Source organism: Silurus meridionalis, chromosome 3 (genome assembly GCF_014805685.1).
Source record: "Silurus meridionalis isolate SWU-2019-XX chromosome 3, ASM1480568v1, whole genome shotgun sequence".
NCBI lineage: Eukaryota > Metazoa > Chordata > Actinopteri > Siluriformes > Siluridae > Silurus > Silurus meridionalis.
Window position 1 is genome coordinate 22043108 of NC_060886.1, and position 22496 is coordinate 22065603.

Genomic DNA, 22496 nt, shown 5'->3' on the forward strand with positions numbered 1-22496 from the left:
GTCAAATTTCTGTAAAAATATAAAATATATGCAATTTCTGTGCATGTTCACAACACACTAGTGGGTTCCCCCACCAGTTAATAACCACTGATACAGGTTGTGTAATTTCTAATACATTTTGATACTTACTTGTTTATGGAGTTTAATGGTTTGTTTTTTCCATTATGCAGTTGACTTCACCACCTTCTCTTCTTCCTCACTGGGAGGCTTTGGGACTGGAGGGGGTAATTTTAAGTCTGTGTCCACTTCCACACGACTTGTCAATGGGAAACGTACCACAACAAAAAAGTCAGTTTAGTTTTTCTTTATTATTATCAACGGCTTGTTTTGTTTCTTAATAAGCTAATGTGACTTATAGTCAGCCTTTTGTGGGATGTTTATTTATACTGTATATGCTAATGAAACGCTTTTAATTAACTGTATTTGCTTGTGCTCTCATGCACAAGGAACCAATTAGGTGTAAACCACTTCCATTAATATTACGTATTGTTTCATGAAAAGCACAGCTGGTGAACATTTAAATGTTTGTCTTTACAGGATCAAAGAGAATGGGCAGGAAAGAACAGAGATTGAGGAAGACGGGGTTCTGAAGACTGTCCTAATTAATGGTAATTTTGACACTCCATCTAACAGCCCATATCATTCTAAATTCTTTACCTAAGTTTAAATCTGGTCAAGTCAGGTTAACCTTCAGTCACTGTAACAGATTAGTATGTGTGCAGTGTGTCTAATTCAGCTGAGTGTGTGTTCTCAGGTGTAGAAGATGAGATGGCTTTAGCTCTGGAACTCAGCCGCAGAGAGCAGTCCAGCCAGCCTAAGCAGCCAGAACAACATCAGCTCACTGCCAATGCTGCCCACTCTAATCTGGCCAATCACAATCCTCGAAACAGCACCCAGCGCTCTTTCAGCTCTACCCCATTTTTCAATTATGCCAGTGACAATGACGATGAGGACGAAGAACTCCAGATGGCACTGGCATGCAGTTTGTCCGAGATGGAGGCCCAGCAACGGGCAGCCACCTCCACCCACGACATGATCTCAGGTGCCAGGGAAGGGCGGGGCAGGCCACATAAAGCAAAGGAAGATAATCACAAACCCAGATCAGTGAGGGATGAGAAGCATGAATCAGAACATGAATCAGTAGAAATCACCTGTTCATCTCCAGGGGAAAGAGGAACAGGGAAGGAAGAAGAAAGACTAGAAAAGAGTGCCAGCCCAGGGGGGGAACTTTTAGAGGATAGGAACAGAGAAGAACAAGTTGCCAATGGTACTGCTGTTATGAAAAGCAAGAGGAAGTGTCAGTGTGTTGTGTGTTAAATGGACGTTATAAGTAATCCTGTTTTCTAGAACAGAGGAAGGACATATTCAACATTGCTGCATGATCATTTATCAGTATCCAACCTGTTATTGCTGCTGTCTTGATCCTAACCCTATCTGCAATTTTTAGTAGTGAGAGATCATTTCTTGCTTGCCACAGAGAGTAAGGTACAGAGTTAAGATGAATGCTGTTTTCAATGAAATAATCTTAGGGTGAAGAGCAAGACTGGTGACGATTTACACACAGAAGTAATAGTTCTGCTAACTCATGGACTTTATTTGAAGATGTGAATGCTTCACTAATGCCAAGATGTACTAAAGCAGTGTAAAAACTATTTTTTTTACTTCTACCATCATATTTAAATTAACACAATGCTGAACAGTGTTAGCTTAAAGTATTATTCACTTATATTATTCATATAATGCACTAAAGTGGAGTCTCATCAGACATATTAATGGCAGTTCTATTTACATCTGCTATATTATGTCTATTAAAACAAGACTTTTCTATTATTTTCTTTCTTTTCTTTTCTTTTTTTTTTTTTGCCACACCATTGTTTTAAGTGATAGTGTTGAATGAGAGGACGATGCAAGTATGAATGTTGACTGTGTACTCAACAGAGTGTTAAAACAGAATTTTGGTTGATCCCGAAGTGTCTGAAGACGTTTATGCTGTAATGGCATTCTTCAACACTCAGTATTATTCATCATAATGATGCAATAAATAACCCCCTCTTGTACTCTAAATACAATCAAACTTATGGAAACTAAAGAGCACTTAATTCAAGTGCAGTGAATGTTCATAATGAGGATAGGAATAAGGAATTTGATAATAAATATGTTGTAGAATGTTGTAGATAGGTGTATGTCAGATTAAATCATATATTGATGATGTCCAGTGCCTTGGGAATGTTGTATATGATGTGCCAATTATCGTCAATGTTACCAAAGGTGGTTGATATACTTAGTTGTAACCTCCTCTTCTAGTTTTCATTACATAAATGGTCAGCAGGTATAAAGTGTTTGCAGTGCCAGCATGATTTTTTTTTTTTTGCACAATTCATATAATGGGAAAATCAGGTCTCTTATACGACAGAGTGAAACATGCAACAAATAAAAATAGAAGCACAAACTGTTTTCAGACATACAGTAATATTGTCATGTTTAAAGAACCTTTTTCTTATGAGTGACAATGTCTGATTTTTTGATGAATATAATTTGTAAATCTTGGAATGAAAAGATGTGAAGGTATTAATATTTGCATTTAATTTTTAGACTTGTGTTTAATTCTTCTTGGTTTACTTGGCTCTGTCAGCACTATGAGAAAGAACAATAAACCTCAGAGGACAAAATAAGAATTGGTTAAAGATTTCTTCGTACAAAATGTGCTATATTTTGGTCACTGATAATGCTCTACAACACTGACGGACTTTCTCTTGCTTTCTCTACTGCAGTCAATCTTGAGAGTTACTGTGGAAAATGTGTGCAAGCACATCTAATTAATTTTAACAGCAAAATTAAAGTTTCATTTGTTTTCTCTCCTCAAACAAAAAAAGATTATTCTTCTCATAAGTTTGTCTGTTGTTGGGTCACGCATTTTCTTGTTGTAATTAGTCCTGCTTTCTTATCTGCATCTTCATGTATATGTGATTTGGTGTGTTTACCTGACTCCCTCTCCCTACTGTTACAGAGTCTGACTTCCAGGCCTTCACAGGCTGAGTGGTCATCATCTCCCCCCTTCTCTACCCCTGAGGTAAAGTGTAGTTTAGCATAAACACTGAACACTGTACATTTTATATGCAGTGTCCCCTAACACCAGACCCTGATCTCTAAATAGATAGGCTGCCCTCAGTTTCTTTTATAGTACATTTCATTTTAAACATTATATTTGATTATGTGCATTTAAATTAGAATTGGTGTATCTAATAGCACTGTAGTATTACATTTAGGATGTTCTATAATTTAGAGGATGTTTAGAGTATAGTATTATGAAAAAGGACACAGTTTTTCACATGACTGTCTAGTGGTACTCGCTCTAACTATTTGCTACGCTTGGCATGAGGTGTGGTGTGTTGTGGTGTGCAGAAGAGAATTAAAATGCATAAGTCTGTCTCATTGACAGCACTAATGCCTCGTCCATCCGTGTGCCCTGAACAGGTGATGAGCTTCCACGTGCTCTGCTCTCCCTCTGGCGCTCCTGCTGCTCAGACTCTTTTCAAAGTTTTATTTGGAAAAATACAAGACAAAGAGGTCAATATACTTCCTAAGACTCTGTGTGCGTGTGTGTGCGTGTGTGTGTCAGTGTTTGTGTGTGCATGTCCAAATCTCTAGATGAAAGACTGGAAATGTATTTAATATGCTGATGTTCATAAAGTTTATCAAAGCACATTGTTGGAATCTCATCATGTCTAATGTAGAAGGTTATCAGGCAGAATTTTGAGTCATGTTCTCTGTTACAAATGCAGTGAATGCCTGGTGCTTTCAGAGCACAAGATTCAAAATCAACTGAAAGATCATGATTAAATGTTTGTTTGATTGGGTTTTATGTTTTATTGTTTGAAAACAAAACCCGAGTCGTGGAAGCTTGCCACTAGTTCCCACTTACCTGAAGATGACTCCAAGAAGCCTTTCGCTTAATCCCAATCTGAACACAACTAACACATGTACCCTTGACACTGTGTGATGTAGTGTTTCACCAGAGTAACATGTTATGTAATTATCAGACAAAAATATCACTACAAACTCATTCTGCCTAAATAGATTAAAATGTAAAGATGATAGTGTGTACTGTTGTAGGAAAATGAACTGTTGAGCTGCTGCCATCTCAGAACTGAATATTTTTCTTTACCATCAGTCTTTTTCTCCTCTTACATCACAGCAGATTGCCAACAATTACAATTTTAATGTTTTGATGGATGACACTTCGACCCTTTTATCCATTTGTGGAGAGATGTAATCACTCAGTTCCTTCTATAACATTTTTTTGACCAGCCTTTCTCTTTTTTTTTATATACCTCTTTAAATTAATTAATAAAAAAAATCTAGAGCTTAGAGTCATATTACATGGTGGAAAACGTAAAGTCTGCTTCTGTAAAGGTAAAAAATGTACAGCTTCAATGTTTGACTGATTAGACATATTACATTTATATGAAAAATGCTCTGTTTATGTTAGGGTTAGATTATGTGTATGCAAAATATAAGCCCCTGTGAATGAGTTGTTACTATAGAAATAATAATGAGCTAAAACCTTTAAAGCCAGCGCTGTTGTCAGAGCTGTTGTTGTTGATAATTAATCAACTCTGACTAATCAGATCTGAGAATTTGTTGTGGTGTAAATTGTAAATTGTCATTCTCGTATTCTTAAGTGCAGTCAGCCATTTTAGCCCTGGAGCAGTCTATATGGTAATTTACTGTATGATAGATGTCATTACCATATAACAGACAAAAGAAAGACGGAACAACACAAATGCCACACACCGTACTGCTGCACCACACCACATTTAATTCAGAACGATGTAAAAACTATAGTCATATATTTCTGTTTTTTTTATATATATATTTTTTCCACACATTTGCTACAGGAATAAACAAATAGACGTATCAATGAATTATTTACAATAATCACACAACAGGAGGTATCCACAAGTCATTAAGAACACAAAGAAAAGCGAGCACACTGAGTGATGAGTATTACATTTTGCGCCGTGAAACACTACCCAGGCAGTAAAATACACTCCAAAAGGTGTGTTCCTGGGATCAGGCTTTAGTACTGTGCATACATATAATCACCATGTTTGCCTAAAGAGGACACAATGTGTTTTGATGATGAAATGATATTGTATTTATTAACAACATCCATTGGCAAGAAAAAAAAAAAAACAGAAACTCGAAATTGCCATGCTGAATGTAGATCCATTTGTGTCAGTACCTGAAGCTTATATAATGGTTTGTCTGACCTTTTACCCAGCTAGGATTGATGCACACAAATCTCTAGCCATCATACTGGATACACAGTGGCACAAAATTCAGAGTCTTCCCTGCTTTTCAAATGAATAAGGCCATGGTTACGATTTCTTAAGCTCGGTTTGGTCTGTGTAATGGCTTGTGGGAGTGTGTGTGAGGAGAGGGCAGGATGTATACGATCAGTGTCACACTGCAGAATGGCTCACTGTGGGAGGGCTTTCAGGATGGCATTCACTTCTTCTGCCACAGCTGTGAGGGCAAACTCAAACTGGTCCTGGAGAGACAGAGAAACATATTTCTGTACAAACATACATGTACTGTATATATTTATTCAAAGTCCCCCACAAAGGTCATTTATTTTTTCATAAAAAGTTTATACACGTCCTACACATCCATATACAATATAAACCTGCAATAAAACTGCAGTGATTTGTGTACCTTGGTGCGCACCATACTGGGCCTCTGGTCACGAATGTGCTCCAGTGTTGCAGCAATATCAATCTCTTTAACACCTTCAAATACAGCGACATCTAATAAGCCTCACTAAAAATTCAAGAAGGAAAGTTTGAGTATTTGGAAAATGAGTTATACTGCGTACATACCTTTGGCCATGCGGTTCAGGACCATGTCGATGAGAATGTAAGTACCAGTTCTTCCAGTCCCGTCACTGCAAAAAGGAACACAAAATATATTATCATCAAAGATCTCATTTTGTGACTATACCAAAAAATCACTAGATTTTAGAGTAATAAAATCTGTCTAGCATTAATAATCTCATTGCTGAACTTTATATGAATAATTAATAATATTGGTAAAAAAATTGAGGTGCTTCAAAAGTTTGTGGGAGCATTTCTAAAGAGAAATAAAAGGTGGAGGGAAATGGGCTACCAAGCTGGTCCCCATTTGGTTCACATTCACAGAAAAACTTACTGGTTTGTTTTATTTTAGTTCTCTACATTGAAGTACATATAGATAAGAAGCCAATAAGTATGCTACTGATGCTACAATCTTTTAGCTAGAATGTTACTATTGTACAAAATGTATATGGGTCCCTTTAAAACACACAACACGTTTTATATCAAGACGATTATAATAATACTTTGAGTGTTCTTGTCTGCCCCCCTGAGCTTCAAACTGGTGTTGCATTTGTTTACCTGCAGTGCACAATAATGGGACAGGATCTGCCTCTGTAGCACTTGTTCACTTTCCTGAAAACAAAAAATTGACCAGAAAAAAAAAGCAGAAGTCATTCATAACATGATACTGTTTTTTAACGCAATATTCAAATTTATTCTAAACGATCTGTCAGATAGAATTGTGGTAGAAGAGATGGAGAACATGTCACAGCTGCCACGTTTAGAGAAGAGGAAAAGGAGGAGAAGGAGGGAGAGGCGATGGAGCATTCCTTCAGCCTCGTTCCTGCTGCACTCACATCTACCAATGATCATTTTTGTGACTATGCAACTGGACCGAGACTACTAGCTGCAAACCACAAAAATGACACTGGGAGGTGTGCAACGGTCAGGAGCCCACCAACCTCCATTGACCAGAGAGAGAGTGAGAGAGAGAGAGAGAGAGAGAGAGATGTGGAAAAGAACAGGAGCATAAACAAGGCATAACCTTAAGCACATAGGCAAAAAAGGGAAAACTTGTTTTTTTGCAGTGCTTCAGCAACTCTGAAACAAGAACCAGATAAAGAAGGAGAGAGAAATAGAAGCAAAGATCGACTAAGGGATTTCACCAGGTCACAATAACAGTGTGTGGGTGTGTTTGGGTGCACATGCATGTTTATCAGTCCAGTGATGCTGTAGCAGTACCTGCGGAAGTCCAGCAGGGGTCGTGTGGAACTGGGAATACCGTTTGCAGGCCAGCTGAGCAGGTGGAACTGGGTCAGAGTGCGTGTCTCCTGTGTCTGAACATTCTTCAGGTAGAAACTTCGCACCAGGAAGTCCTTACACCAGATGTGCTCAGACACCAGGTTCACCTAAGAGTCACAGGAATGTCCAGTAAGAACTACAAAAACCACCTGGTGCTGTTTATGGGTGCTGTCTCACAAACTACATTATTACATTGTCTGAGTTTTTTGTCACTAGGGACTAAAATATTTTAGATTCCAGGACTCACTTTGGTGCAGATTTCTATTCGTGAACTTTCGATTGACAGAACACATAAGGACGAAGCTGACATTTATAATGTTTTTTTTATATATGACTTATTGATAGGCTTTTGAGGTGATTCGGATTAAACCTCTTTAATCAAGTCAAATCAGTATGAATAATAAACACAATAATATTTATAAGAACTCAATGCAAACAACTTTTAAAATATATGTATTTTGGGGTGTAAAAGTACAAATTTTATAATATTTTATACAAATATAATAAATAAAATTTATGCAATATACGTATTTATTATATGAATTAAATTCATTAAATCAAATTAAATAAATAGAAATTTTTTTAATTAAATAGTTTACAATTGTTTGACCAGATTTGGCAAATAAAGATTAAAGATAAAGATAGCCACAGCGACTTTGTGCTAAATCTAGTTTCTTTTTCATACCCCTGGCATTGTTATGTATGCTTTCAAGTTTAAAAATAATAATAATTAAAAAAAAAAGTGAGAGGCGAGACTAAACAAACTTGCGGTCCACCACTTTCTACGTTTCTGAGGAAAATAAGATTTTAACTCTGTTCCACACGTGAAAAAGATTGCATTTGGTAACGAGAGCCTGTACCGAAAAACTTCGGTAAGAGCACATGTACCGGACCACTAATATATATTTATAAATTATGCATAATTTGCATAAAACCTATATATATTGGATGTTTAAGGGTAGGTGTTGGGGAAATAAACATTTATGGAAAGCAATATTACTTTTTACTTACTTACTTATCTACTTATCTACTTCATCCCTGTTTGGAAATAAGGCAGCAGTGAGACATCGTCATCTATCTTGGGCTACTATCTTCAGTTCATCACTTAAATTAAGCGCTTTACAATTCATGATTTTTCATGAGAAAACATTTCTGCTTACTTGTCACCAGTGTAGTCAACATGGACTATATGTAAACACAGAATTGTCTTAGTTTCAGCAGGGAGGAGTGGGAAAGTGGGAAAAACTAGGGAAAGTGCAACTAGCCTGAATTACTGTTTACCATGTTGTTCCAGTGTGTGAATATTAACACTACATAAGAGAGATTTAGTGAAAAGGCCTGTTTCATGTCTGTCTCGTCTTTTGACACAGCAACATGCATTAGACTTTCGTTATAATTAAGTTTTAGGAAATTACATTTTCTGTTATATGCAGATACAGTGGGTAGGAGTTATTTGGAGTATTCCCTAGAGTATTTTATACATGCTGTTTGTTTCGATCAATGATTTAAACAAATACAGGAGCATAATTTTACAGCCACAGGTATAAATATTCATGTTCTTCATCATGTGTTGTTAGTTCATGTTAATTTGTAAATTTTCACCTCATAGATGTTGTATAGAGATGATCCTTCATCAGGCCAGTAACGTTCACATTGCTGTTCTCCATCCTCTACTAGAGCTGTCATCATCACGATCACTGTGCAGCCGTTCTCCCATACCATCTACACACACACACACACACACACACACACACACACACACACACACACACACACACACACGAACGCTGTCAAACAAAAGACTGCACACAGCAAAAAACGTGCCTAACGGACCATCTGGATTTAGTGAGTAAATGGTTATTGAGCAGAACAGTATGGGAGTTAATTGTTAACCACTGAACTGTTACTGACCTGCCAGAAGTCAGCAATGGTGTGTGACAGGGGGCCTTGAGTAGCGATGTAAGCAGGCATTCGTGGGTCATGGTCTATCTGTGAAGGAGAAGGGTAATGGTCTCTGACAATGCTATTAAATTAACTACTAGGATAAGAAAAAAATGTAACTTTCTTCCCACTTAAAAAATTCTGTTTGTTTCCTTTAACTCTGTGTCACACATCCTTTTTTAAAGTGGACATTGAGCTGGAGTTCTTACTATAATGCTGGCATTGATGTAGTCCTCTCTAGCCGGGTTTGTCTCTGGCTTCAGCTTCACCCGTGAATGGTCATCTGGTCACAAACATGCGCACACACACACGCATTAACACTCACCTTTCACATTCTGAATAACACATCTTCATGCGGTGACTCGTAAACTCGTCTTACTTCACTAACCCTGTATATTTCTGTAATTATGTATAATGAACAGAAAAGAAGTGAAAGGTTTGTCTTACAGGGCACGAAGTCAGGGTAGCGGTTCTTCTCCAAGTTGCTCTCATTCTGGGCGACGGAAACTGAGCTGGGTTCAGCCTGATATGAGCACAGAGCCTCCCACTCCTTTAGCAAACGATCCTTATTCTTCAAATGATCCTCCATGTATGCCTGGAAAAAAGCGAGGAAACAGCATGCAATCTGTTTTAATTACAGATTTGTTTATGCTTAATTTGTGAGGGCAGCAGCTGGGAAATGTGGCTATATACAGTATAAAGGGATACGGGGTAACAAAGCTAAAAACAAGTAATATGTCAGTGCTGTTGCAGAACAGTATAAATTATTATGCAGTACTAATATATAAAAACTCTGTTGAATATTATACAGCACAATGCACAAAGTACATTTACATAAGTGGTAAGCAGTTTGTGTGTGTGCATGCGTGTGAGAGAGAGCGAATGTGAGATCAGAGTTCTCTGTACCAGAATCATGTGTCCAGTAGAGATGTCCATGTTGGACTGGGCAGGCTCTTCGCTCCATGACGGTGTGCTGCTGTGAGAACTGGGGCTGTGTTGTGGCCCATCGCTGAACTGCGATGACACACTGCTCACTCGAGATGTATCCGTTCCCCTCCGTCCACCTGGCTCTGGACGGCTAAATGACGACTTGGCTGCCATGTGCTGCCGACAGAGCTCCTATCATAATAACAGACCTTCTCTATTAGTGCCACAATGGATACAATAGAGCAAATCAAATATCGAAAAAGTGACCACATATTATACACATTATGTAAAAAATTCTGTATATATTTTAATAGACAAATATTTCTTATTTACCTGATAGTCAAAATGGGTCTCGGTGCCAGCCTCGGGGCCGAGGCCCAGCTTCCCTGACTCCAGTTGACGAGCATGATGACGCAGACAAGCGATAGCTAAAGCAACCAGCACCACCACACACACACATGCCATGGCCACCACAGTGAGGACAACTCCACGTGAGCCATCGTTGATCCGGGTGGCCTGGGGAAGCCCGCGTCCCTCACTTCTCTAAAAAGCAAGAACAAGAGAGAGAGAGAGAGAGAGAGAGAGAGAGAGAGAGAGAGAATACGATGGAGGGAAGATGAGAAATAGGCACACTGATAAGATAATAATTGTCAATTAAGCATTCAAATTTAGTTTCATCTGCTGAGCTGCATCTGTGTGTCGTATCGTGCTGCACAATTAAACAATGAAGTGACAGTTAAGGGGAAACATACGGAACAAAAGAAAAAAACTACTTGTTCCAACAGCCGTTTGCACTCAACATTGCCACTAGAAATGAAGTGATTATTCACCAACACGCCGGGAAGTCAAAGGACTAGCGCAACATGTCTGGAACAGCAGTGAAGAAGAGGAGAGGGCATGAAAGAGGGTGTGTCTGGGTGGTCTCTCTGGCACACTTAACACGGCATCTCCTCCACACTCACACACTATGGCTCTTTTGTCTCTCCCTTTGTTTGTGTAAACAAGCTGGATGTCAGCACCATCATCAGTGACTAATTACTCAAACAACACACACACACACACACACACACACACACACACACACACACACACACACACACACAGCCACGTGCCAAGCCTCCTCAACTCTTTTAAATAATTAGAGAGAAATACCTGCCCCTCCTCCTTTTTCTATAATTAACAAGTAAACAATTAAGCAAGCCCCTCCCCCTGAAGACTAGGGTTAATCATCCACAGATTTCTTACACACACTTATTTACACTCACTGTCACTCTGCTATTCTCTGATTCTGTAACTCCTTAACAAGAAAAAGAAGAAAAGGGCAGAAAATAAGAAAAGGAGGGAAAGGTGGTTTGGGCCCCAAGCCTCCAAACCTGCCTGTTGATGTTGCCATGGTGCCTGGGAGCCTCGGCAGGGGAGAACAGGCCCCGGTGCTGCCATGGCAACAAGAGAAAGCTCAGAGTAATCAACGGCTCTCAGGGAGAAAGAGAGAAAGGAAGAGAGCGGGAGAGGGAGAGAGAGGGAGGAAGGGAGAAATAGAGATAGAGAGAAGGAGAGAGAGGAAGGGACAGAGAGAGTGAGAGAGAAATAGAAAAATAGACATCAAAAGAGCGGGAAGATGTGATTTGGAAGAAGAACGAAGAGGAAATTACAAACAGCCATTTTGTAATAAACCAAATACATCTCGGACCAGACAAATTCTAACCCTTGATATATAAAGAAATTTGGGAAAATTATTATTATCCACTGTTAGTACTATCCAGTTTTCGAAGGTGTTTCTTAAATGTAAATTAAATCAAGTATATTAAATGTATAAATCTTCATTTATCCATGAATTTGATCTCTTTTCCTCCATTATAATTAAAATAAATGTATTATAACACATGTAATGCAATGGTTTTACATTTTGAAAGCGAAACTGTAAATAAAAAAATATTAAAACTCATCTGAAATTATAAATGACGCACCAATTAAATGAACTCAGGACATTTATATTTAACTTTACACAGAAATTCTGAATCAATTCTGAAATGAAACCCAACACGACACACTAGTTCCATGTGCATCTGCATAAGCTTAGTCACAAAACCGACAACTCAAATTGCAGCTAAACCTAAGATGATGCAGACTTTAAAAGACCATCATCCTGACATAGATTTGGAGGGAAAATATCACAGCCATGTAAATTTCTTTTCATGCATTTATTTCACATCTATGAGTCTAATGGAATTAACACACACTTATCGCTCACTGAATTACACTTGATGGAAACTAAATCTGAAACACGAGTGTAAAGCAGTTGTTTTACCCATCTCCCTGCTGACCAAAGACATGCTGCTCACATCCATCCGAAAGCAGGGCGTCACACAGTGGGGCTTAGGACTGCACTGTTTAAGCAATGGGAGACAAGTGTGAATACATCCTTCTGCTTCACCACGGAAACGCTGAGGCACCCTCTCTCCTTTCCTCTTTCTAGCATTTCTCAAAATTCGCCAACCGATTCACCCCCTTTTCTTTTCTCAATCCTCTTCACACGTCTTTTTTCTCCCCTTTTTTATTCTTCTCTCATACCTCACATGTTTCTCAGCCCGGCTCTATGTCCCCCTTCATCCCTCCCTGAGTTCGGCCCTTTCTCTTGAAAGAGCAGAAGAATGTTCCGGAGAGTGGATATGGGGTGTGGATAGGGGGTTAGCGGGGGTGGGCAGCGCGCAACTGGACCGAGGGACAATGGAGACGGGGGGAAGGGAGGAGGGGATGGGGTGTGGGGCGCCTCACCTGCTACTACAGAGAGGCCCACGAAAGGAAGAGTGACAGGCTTTCAGAATCCAGTGAGGAAAAATGAGCTGGTTCAGGACAGGAGCACAAAGGCCCCCCAGGGTCCGAGAGAGCCAGGCAGAGAAACGAAAAGGCAGAGAGAGCGAACGAGGGATGGTAGAGAGCAACGGCACGGAGGGGTGAAAAAAGTCAAACCGCAGTCACAGAGGGCAGGAGATAGTGGAGGGTGAAAGGGTGTTTAGTGGCCGATTAAACATGATACATGAGAATATGTCTCTGCAAGAATTGCCTGCTGAACTGTCCTGATCCAACTTTACTCATGCAAAAAAGATATTGGACGCACATTAAAAACTAAAAGATGAGATAACATCTGTTCTTTGAGAGGTGCGAGAATATTAAGCAGGGTCCCAGGACCTTCAGACCCTCCCCCATAATGCTCTTTGACCTCAAATGTACCCTTTAACCTCTACCACAGAAAGGATACACACACGCACGCACACACACACACACACACACACACACACACACACACACACATAAAATGTGTATATGCGTGAGTGAATGTGTGTGTCTGAGGGAGGGTGTGTATGTTTTTTGGGTGATTTCAGGGGTTACATTTGCACAGAGCTTCACTATCTGCATCACAATAGCTATAGTGGTGCAGAAATTCAATGTGGGCTTGCACTGAAATCTCACTCAGTGGCTTATTATTGAATCTGAGAAACTTTATTACTGATGCTGCATTGATAAACTGTCAGGGCATGGCTTTAATATTTTTTTTCTAAGACAAATACATAGCATTTTATACATGCAAGATGCCCCTATGACCCTATGATGCATTTAAACCTAATCATCACCAAAATATCATTTCAATATCAGAAAATATCATTCTCTCTCTCTCTCTCTCTCTCTCTCTCTCTCTCTCTCTCTCTCTCTCTCTCTGTCTCTGTCTCTCTCTCTATCCATCCCTGTCTGTTCATGCTATGACAATTAAAACACATAGAAATGTTAGAGTAATTCTGGACTACAAAGTATAACAACAGCTAAGAGTGAACCTGAGATAATGATTGATGATCAACAATAATCAAGGTGCTAATTCCTAAAGGTAAGGCACATAAAGAAAAACAAATCTTGCAAATTCCTGTGTACCTGCAACAGCTATGTGCACATTACATCATCTCACTCATGCAGGCTGCTCTGTCTGGTTACTACAGCAACCAATCCACCTGACATCACCGTCCGAGATGGAGGACAAATGTTTAACACCAGTGTTTCATTTCAAATGGATAAGCACACACACACACACACACACACACACACACACACACACACACACACACACACACACACACACACACACACACACACACACACACACACATAAGCACACAAAGTACGGCAGTCTCTATACTTTACATTAATATTAGAATATTATAGATAGATAGATAGATAGATAGATAGATAGATAGATAGATAGATAGATAGATAGATAGATAGATATTTAAAAAATATGCAACTAAATAAATTCAGTTATTCAGACATTAATTTCCATATTATGTATTTTTTGGTGAGTGCACAAAAAAAAAGAAAAATTGAGCATAATCAGGTTCCTATGTTCTATACAAACAGACTACACACTGAAATACACACAAACACATAAGTCATTAATCAACACTCCATTAAGGTGTGGTTCAACATCTAATTGGAGGTATAAATCAGAGTAAAAGAGCAATGGACTGTTTGTGCTCCTTAATAATTTATGAATCAAATCCATAACCAGGTTTTATAGTACACTTAAAAAAATCAGCATTCCAGAAAAGATGCTGTTAAAAAAACATATTCGTACTGATACTATCAGAGTGTGATATATTTTTTGTTTATTTAATAAATTAATATAATAATTAAATTAACAGTGACGACATTTAAGCACTTAAAAACAGAAGACGTTTTCCTTTATATATTTAGAAAAAAGGAATAATTATTCCATAATAACTAGATGCACTTTCCTTTTTCCCTTTTATATACAAAACTAAAAGCATTGAGATGCAGGGCATTTTTACACTTAATCAAAGTGATACTTCTAAAATGACAAAGCACTCATACAGATTAGTCAAAATAAATAAATAAAAAAAATAAGTTTTATAACAAGACTTGTACTATGAAATAAACTTATTAAATGCAAACACTATCAATAGTCAATTTAAGGCCTACCTGAGCCTCAGTCCTCAGTGTTGGAAGAGAATATGTGTCGTGAAAACACACACAGGATTGAGTGTGTTAAGGCTTTTCTGCAGCAAACCACAATAAAGCTAGAATGAGAAGCACGCGAGGAGGGACGGCGCTTCTTGTCCATCCTGAACACACAGCTGGATCCTACATTCACAAGCCAGCATGAAGTCAAAGTACACAAAGTGGAGTAGTTGTACACGAAGAGCCCTGTCCCTCTGCGTCACCTTTAAAAAGAATGATGGAGCGGATGAGGGGCCATGAGGGACAAATCGCAGAGAGAAAGGGGAAATCAGTGGGACGAAAAAAGGAGGGAAGCCTACTTGCCTCCTTGAGCTGTGTCCGTCCCATATGAAGCTACAGGCCCTGTAACCTCCCACCTCCTTTCAACCTCCACCACTTATGTCACATCAAATGTTGTTGCCATGGCAAACGCTCCACGTGTTACTGATGGGCCAGAGGGGGACAACATATTAATGCCCCCGATTGAGCAGACCCAAAAAGAAGGGTGGCGGTGGGGGGGATGTTTAATGCTGTGAGCATAAGGTGTTGGGGAATAAAACCACTGGAGAACATAGAGTCTCATGGTCTCGGTGTACAGAAAAAAAGAGTACTCAGCTTACAAACTCTGAACTACACTTCTGTAACAACCCTAAACCCAGATAACAGGAAGGAAGATGATGCACAAAGCACAATGGAGATCCTTGATTTGAGACAAAGACCATTTCAATACAGAAGAAAAGAATCTCACAGATAGGCATTGAGCTTAAAAAGAAATGTTAAGTATCCTGAGATTTTTTTTGTGCTAGTACAAAGAAAATGCACTGCTCGTCAGGATGTTGAGTGTGTGTCTGTTGTGTGTATGTGTGAGAGAGAGAGAGTGTCTGTGGAGGTTGTGCTTAGCAGACAGCACAATTAACAAGATTGCTGGATAATCTCAGTAAGGTTTGCAGGGGGTAGAGCTCAGCAGAACAACAAACCATGTAGATTAATTTAATTCAATAAAGAAGAAGAGAGTTAGAGAGAGGTAAAGAGAGAGAGAGAGAGAGAGAGAGAGAGAGAGAGAGGGTGATGGTGATGGTGGGGAGGTGCAGAAGAGGATTTAGCCCTAATAATGTAGAGACAAAAAAGAAGCAGGTGCAACCAGGTCTCATTACCGAAGCAGAGAGAAAGAGGACGAGAGAAAAAACGAAAGATAGGACACAAAAGAAGGACTCACACATATACACACAGGCGCACACATATACAGAGTCATACACACATCATTCATACATTACACATCTCAAAGCAGAGAGAGTGTCATAGCCCCTGACTGAACAATGTCGAATAATTAAAAATATGAGCAGCCGGATGCAACAAAAGACCTTCGACTGCATTCAAGAGTCTACAACAGCTGTACACAGTGAAAGGAGAGTGAAAGCGATGGAGAGGGACAAACGCTTGAATATGCACGGACGAGCACAAAGGCCATGAGAGAAAGAACGAGGGGGGAGCTTGAAGGAGAACGAGGGGGAGGCTGAGAGGAGGGGTCAGCAGCGGAGGTAACAAAAAGAGAAAGGCCGAAAAGAATGGCAGAAGGGAGAATGGCAGGCAAAGAAAAAGAGAGCGAGGAAGAGAAGTGAGGAGCAGCAGGGGGGGAAAAAAACTGAGGGTTTTTAGGCGGGAGAAGGGTACAGTAGAGACAGGAGTGGACCAGAGAATTGTGAATGAACTGTGAATCTTAAAATGCATAAAGTAAATGAGATTTCAATTTATTATGATTTGCAACCCAAAATTAAAATTGCATATAGGCTTATAAATGTTCATTAATTCTAATTGAGGCTAATGGCTCAACCAAGCCGTACACATGCAGAAAAATTGAGAGACCCAACATACAAAGAAATTAACAAGGCACCCAATCCAGACATGTTTGTGTGCTTCGTCTCAGCAGAAAAATAGACAGAGAATTATAAAAAGAGTGCACCCACCTCTCCCACCCCCGTCTGAATGATCTTTAGACCAGTTTCTCCCTCCAAGAAATTCTTCTCAGCCACTACCGAACAAACAGAAGCAAAAAGAGTGCACTCTGTTATTACTCTTGCATATGATATTTATAAAATACTGAATCATGATGTCATATAGATTAGTAGACTAATCAATAAAAATGCCACATTTGGCACAGTCTGAAGCTCTTGATGTTTTCAGAGAAAAGAAGCTGAGACTTAAAATAATTGGAACTAAAGCATGTGATGCTCTTCCCACCACACCTTTTTTTCTGCCAGGGTGTGTGTTAAATTGCTTGTAGACTGAAAGTGAAAAGAGAGGTGAGCAGGAGTGAGAGAGCTCGTCACTCACCTGCTTTATTGGCCACGTCCTCTGCGCTGAGGTTGAGAGAGTTCTGTCTGATCCTGAACGTCAGTGCAGGCCCCACCACGCTGCACACACACACACACACACACACACACACACACACACACACACACATACACACATTGAAACACCAGCACTGATGGATGTGTTCTGTGCAGCTGAGATTACACTTAATGTACTGTACTTTATCTTCTCTTGTCAATTCTTAGTGTTCTTCTTTTGTATCTCATGTGTTCACACTCCCACGCACGCGCTCACACAAACGCACTCACACGCACACACGCACACACACGCACACACACACACACACACACGCACACACGCGCACACGCACACACATACACTGACACACACACGCACACACGCACACACACACACACACACACACACACACACACACACACACACACACACACACACACACAGTTGCATTTGTACTCATTGTACCTAATGTTGATAAAGCTGCTTGTTGTTAGATGAATCCGCTCTGCTAGTGTTTCTAATAGCTTTACACCATCGTACAAGCTCAGAGGACTGAGGATCACACAAGCACAAAACATCCTTAGTGCCCACTTTGGAAACTGCTGAAACTCTAAACAGTGAATGAATCACCAAGCGTCATTATTGATGTGATCAATGCGTGTACATAATATATTCAAATCTATTTATAACGATATATCTATAACTTTTATTCTATCTATTTTATTTTATTCTATCTATAATCTTTATTGTTCTGTTCTACATTGTACTTCTAAAAGCCTACTTCATCCGAGGCTGTGGAATCCATAAAGATCTCTATCAAGAGCTGAAATAAGTTGGAATAATCAAGTACCTCTGATTTGTGACTATGTAGCCATACTCCTCTCTGATATTTATGCCATCCTTGGCTTCTGGTTTCAGGTTTGTGTGGGTCTTTTCCTTTTCTCGCTCTGTTTCCTTCACTGGCCCATGTGTGGTCACTCCAGACCCCTGAGCCACAGTGACGGGAGCCAGTGCAGAGGGCGACGGTGTAGAGGCTACCTGGAGGCCTGGGGCAGTGGGCTGAGTCAGTGCAGGAGACACAGGTTTGGCACCTTTCTGCGACACGCTGTCACTGCCCTCTACAATCGTCTGAGATGATAAAACACAACAGGAACATATTTTACTTTTTAAAATGATAAAGGTGTAACAAATCTAAGCACACAGGTAAATGTATAGTGCTATGAAATAATTTAAATAATTGTATCTAAATATAAGATGTATACATTTTATTTTAAATAAAAGAATGGATCTACGTTTTTTTTTCTAATTAAATAAAAATGGAAAAACAGGGACATCAGAGACCAACTTAATACCATTGTTATTAAGTCTAATCTGCTTCAGCCTTTTACAGATATTAGTCATAATCTTATTATTTTACATCCCATTGTTGCTATGGAAGCACGCCGTACCTATAAGGTCAATTATCCACTAAAGTAAAATAAAAACAAATAATCATAAACAAATAAAATAATTAAATAAATAAATAAATCTTACTTTGAACAGCAGAGTGAAATCATTATGATGATACTGAAACCCATTTCATACTTTAAATTTTTTTTTAAACACATTCAACATAGCATTCAGTAAAAATCACAGCACTCACAAATTATTTTTCAAGGATCTTTATCTATATCTATGCCAATAAATCTTTTCTAAACATACTTCTTTCACGATGACTTTTCCAGGATGTTTATCTGTGAATGGGAAGATGACAAAGAACCTGATTGTGATACTCTCATAGACGAATAATAATGAAGAATAATAATGTAATATTAATGCAATCTTACACATTTTGAATATATGTGTGTGTGTGTGTGTGTGTGTGTGTGTGTGTGTGTGTGTGTGTGTGTGTGTTATCTTGTACCTGTCTTTTCAGTTTCCTCTGCCTGCAGGAGCTGAAGCAGGAGAGCAAATTTGTTTAACTGTTGAGGGCTTAGCTCTCGTGGATCTATCCCAGATTTCTCTAACACTGTGGACAGCTGCACCACAGAATCATCTACATTGAACACACACACCACACACACACACACACACACACACACACACACACACACACACACACGTAAAGCATTATAAACACACATGATACACTACGCAAACTCAGAACCCATGACTGAATTCTTGCTGTGATTAAGGGTTGTACACATCCTAGAAAAACACTACATCTTAGAAACTCCCCCAAAATTGCAACCAATTCCCTTTTCATGTATTTTCTATCATGCAAACAGAAATGCTTCTATACATTTTAGATGTATAAAAAAAACACTGGAAATAATACAGACAAGATTTAACTATTTAAAGGGGTGTTCCACCTATGATCCAGACTATACAAAAATACATACAAACATAGTAAAGAAACAGACAGATGTAGCCTCATTTTTGCATTTGTGCACACGTAAGATCGGCACTCACCATTCAGCCCTGGTAGAGAGCTGTAGTCCTGTAGAACCTTTTTGTTGGTCCGTTGGCGTGAGCTGGGTCGCTCCGGCAGGGTGTAGTCCTCTCCATAATCTAGTGGGAAGTCCAAGTCCTCATAATAAGGGGCAGCAGGGAGGCCTGCTGCCCCCCGATGGTGAAAAGAAGGCTGTGCAGAGGATAGGTAGAGCGACACGACTTCCTCTAAAAGCTGCCGATCTCTGTCTCGCTGGTGCTGCTGTGAGCCGGAGCGAGATGAGGGGTGCTGGTAGCCTGCGCCAGCATGAGGGTGCAGAGAGTGTGACATGTCATCCTGTTAAAGAGCAAACACAGACAGTTAGTGTAATGCAATCTGGATCTGAGCCCTTATGTGAAAATAAAGTGCATAGTATGGAACTAATTCATAATAACAATAGTAACAACAACAACAATAATAATATTATTAATAAAAATAATAATAATAATAATTATTATTATTATTATTATAATAAACAATGACATTAGTTATATAGATCTCATATTAATACACATACACCCACATCAATAGATGTACCTGCAGATATGTGTATGGGTCTAAAGGTAAGGCTTGCATACGAAGTGATGAGGACTGGCGAGGATCTAAAATCATATAATCCAAATAATTCTGGGCAACACTGGGTTCAGACTTCGAGCTCAAATGGGTCTTTTTAGAAGCAGACTGTGGAGACCTGAACAGGAAACACAAACAAAGATTCACACAAAATAAACATCAAAAGTCGACAGAATAATAATTTAATTCAATAGTACAATATGCTTTACAAAATAAATATTGTATTAGAGCTGTAACTGAATCTGAATAGTGAATAGGTATATATAAGAGGAGAACTCTAATTTTTTAAGCTTACCAGAAAGGTTAATGGGTAGAACCTACTTTAAAGGTATGTACTGGAACTGGGACTGGAATGAAACTGGGATTGCATCAACAAAGTCACACTAGGATTTGTGTGTGTGTGAAGTGATGTGAAGCTTACAGCACAAATTTTGTTTATTTATTCATCCTTAGTAGCTGCCAGGTCAGGGCTGCAGTGGTTTAATTGAGACTAGTGTATTTAGTAACTTCACAAGCCCTGCACATAACTTATTGAACTTGAGTTCTGGTTTAGACCCGGTTTAAATCTGAATACTAGTGGATGTTCAAAGTGGTTAAACAGATGCATAGACAGGCATCATTTTAAATCCCTAGTGTTAAAGTATTAACCCAATGCAGTATTATTATTACATGTAAAGATATTTATATGGTATTCTACTTTTATGTAACCAAGCATGTCTAAAAGTAAATACATGTATACATATATATATATATATATATATATATATATATATATATATATATATATATATATATATATATATCGTGAAACTGAAACAAACTCCAATTAAGCTTAAAGAAATTTATTGTGGGAATTTTAAATGAAGACAAGCTAACAAGCAATCAATACAAAAATAAGGTGAAGAATGCCAAGAGTGTTCATGACTCACTGCGCTGTCTGAGAGGTCTGTACTCGAGCATGAGGAATCCGGCTCAGCTCCTTTGCTATTATGTGCTGGGTGATATCATCCTGCCAGGAGAATCCTGTCATGCAAAACACAACAAGGAGTGTCAGATAATAATTATGCAATTTTCCTTCTTCAAATTAGTGAAGAAAAATTTTGATAAGCAATTCAAGCAACTACAATTACACTTCATGTTTGATTTATTTATATATATATATATATATATATATATATATATATATATATATATATATATATATATATATATATATATTATGTGGGGGTGTATTAACACTTTAAAGCCAATTCAATTGTGAAAGGATTTGTTGTGTGGGTTATGAGTAATAACACACGAGTCCATTGTGGATTGTGCACCTTGCATCATGAGCTGCTTGAGTACTTCCTGCAGCCTCTGCAGCACAGGAACAGACACTTGATATCGAACTTCTTCATGCCGGGATTTCTGACACTGACCAAACAACTTGTCTGAAACACACAACAGAAACAAACATTAACATACACACACAAACACACACACACACACACACACACACCCTATACATACGTGCACATATGAGCAAATATGATCCAAAAATTTATTTAATTTGGAAAAATCTATCACTAATCTGAAGAAGTAACTAATAATTGCATTATTTGTTTCATCTTAGTTTAGCATTGCTTTCTTTTCAGTGAGAAAATAATGTAAAGATGTTTATAAGAATAAATACTGTGAATATTATTTTTAAATCTTAGTTATTTTATCAGATTTGTAAAGAAATGGCACACAAGAGATTCAGACGATTGTTATGTACATAATCAAGTAATGTTCTATCATTTAACTTATCATATTAAGTTAGAATTTTGTGTTTTTTGTGTTTTATTTGCAATACTGGATTTCAAATACAACACCACAGATTGTAAAAAAAAATATACCTTGCCTGAAAAGAAATTAGTAAAAATAAAAATCATGTCAATGTGAATGTGTAAAATTGCCCTAAGACTTTTAAAGAGAAAAAGTGAGTTTGGAGTAAATAGTTTCATATATGAAGAAAAATTTTAATTAAATTATTTTTTTCCTAATAAAAGGAACACATAATACATATAATTTATTCATATACAAAAGTTCTAGGATACATACTTCTTAGCACACAC

General features: G+C 38.5%; 2 protein-coding genes across 4 annotated transcripts in view; one reads left to right on the forward strand and one right to left on the reverse strand.

The window, feature by feature from the left end:
- The window catches only part of dnajb2 (DnaJ heat shock protein family (Hsp40) member B2), a 9133-nt gene extending 3740 nt beyond the window's left edge, over window positions 1–5393 (forward strand). The window contains exons 7-11 of one of the 3 annotated variants that reach the window (XM_046842117.1): window positions 171–288; window positions 538–608; window positions 755–1042; window positions 3008–3070; window positions 4196–5393. In XM_046842117.1, the coding sequence (XP_046698073.1) occupies window positions 171–288; window positions 538–608; window positions 755–1042; window positions 3008–3036 (506 nt within the window). In that variant the 3' untranslated portion in view covers window positions 3037–3070; window positions 4196–5393. Of the gene's footprint in view, window positions 1–170; window positions 289–537; window positions 609–754; window positions 2676–3007; window positions 3071–3474; window positions 3858–4195 lie in introns of those variants that run through there. The other 2 variants (XM_046842108.1, XM_046842100.1) reach the window with 2 other exon arrangements.
- Window positions 4800–22496, reverse strand: part of ptprna (protein tyrosine phosphatase receptor type Na) — a 23697-nt gene continuing 6000 nt past the window's right edge. The window contains exons 3-23 of the mRNA XM_046842081.1: window positions 21720–21830; window positions 21330–21423; window positions 20365–20518; window positions 19809–20124; window positions 19261–19392; window positions 19059–19090; window positions 18208–18485; window positions 17823–17909; window positions 17361–17440; window positions 16994–17058; window positions 10359–10568; window positions 10005–10217; window positions 9546–9693; window positions 9308–9381; window positions 9069–9146; window positions 8760–8879; window positions 7098–7264; window positions 6435–6488; window positions 5883–5947; window positions 5719–5792; window positions 4800–5554 (exon numbers count right to left, since the gene is read on the reverse strand). Coding sequence (XP_046698037.1) covers window positions 5483–5554; window positions 5719–5792; window positions 5883–5947; window positions 6435–6488; window positions 7098–7264; window positions 8760–8879; window positions 9069–9146; window positions 9308–9381; window positions 9546–9693; window positions 10005–10217; window positions 10359–10568; window positions 16994–17058; window positions 17361–17440; window positions 17823–17909; window positions 18208–18485; window positions 19059–19090; window positions 19261–19392; window positions 19809–20124; window positions 20365–20518; window positions 21330–21423; window positions 21720–21830 — 2624 coding nt within the window. The 3' untranslated portion in view covers window positions 4800–5482. The remainder of the gene's footprint in view (window positions 5555–5718; window positions 5793–5882; window positions 5948–6434; window positions 6489–7097; window positions 7265–8759; window positions 8880–9068; window positions 9147–9307; window positions 9382–9545; window positions 9694–10004; window positions 10218–10358; window positions 10569–16993; window positions 17059–17360; window positions 17441–17822; window positions 17910–18207; window positions 18486–19058; window positions 19091–19260; window positions 19393–19808; window positions 20125–20364; window positions 20519–21329; window positions 21424–21719; window positions 21831–22496) is intronic.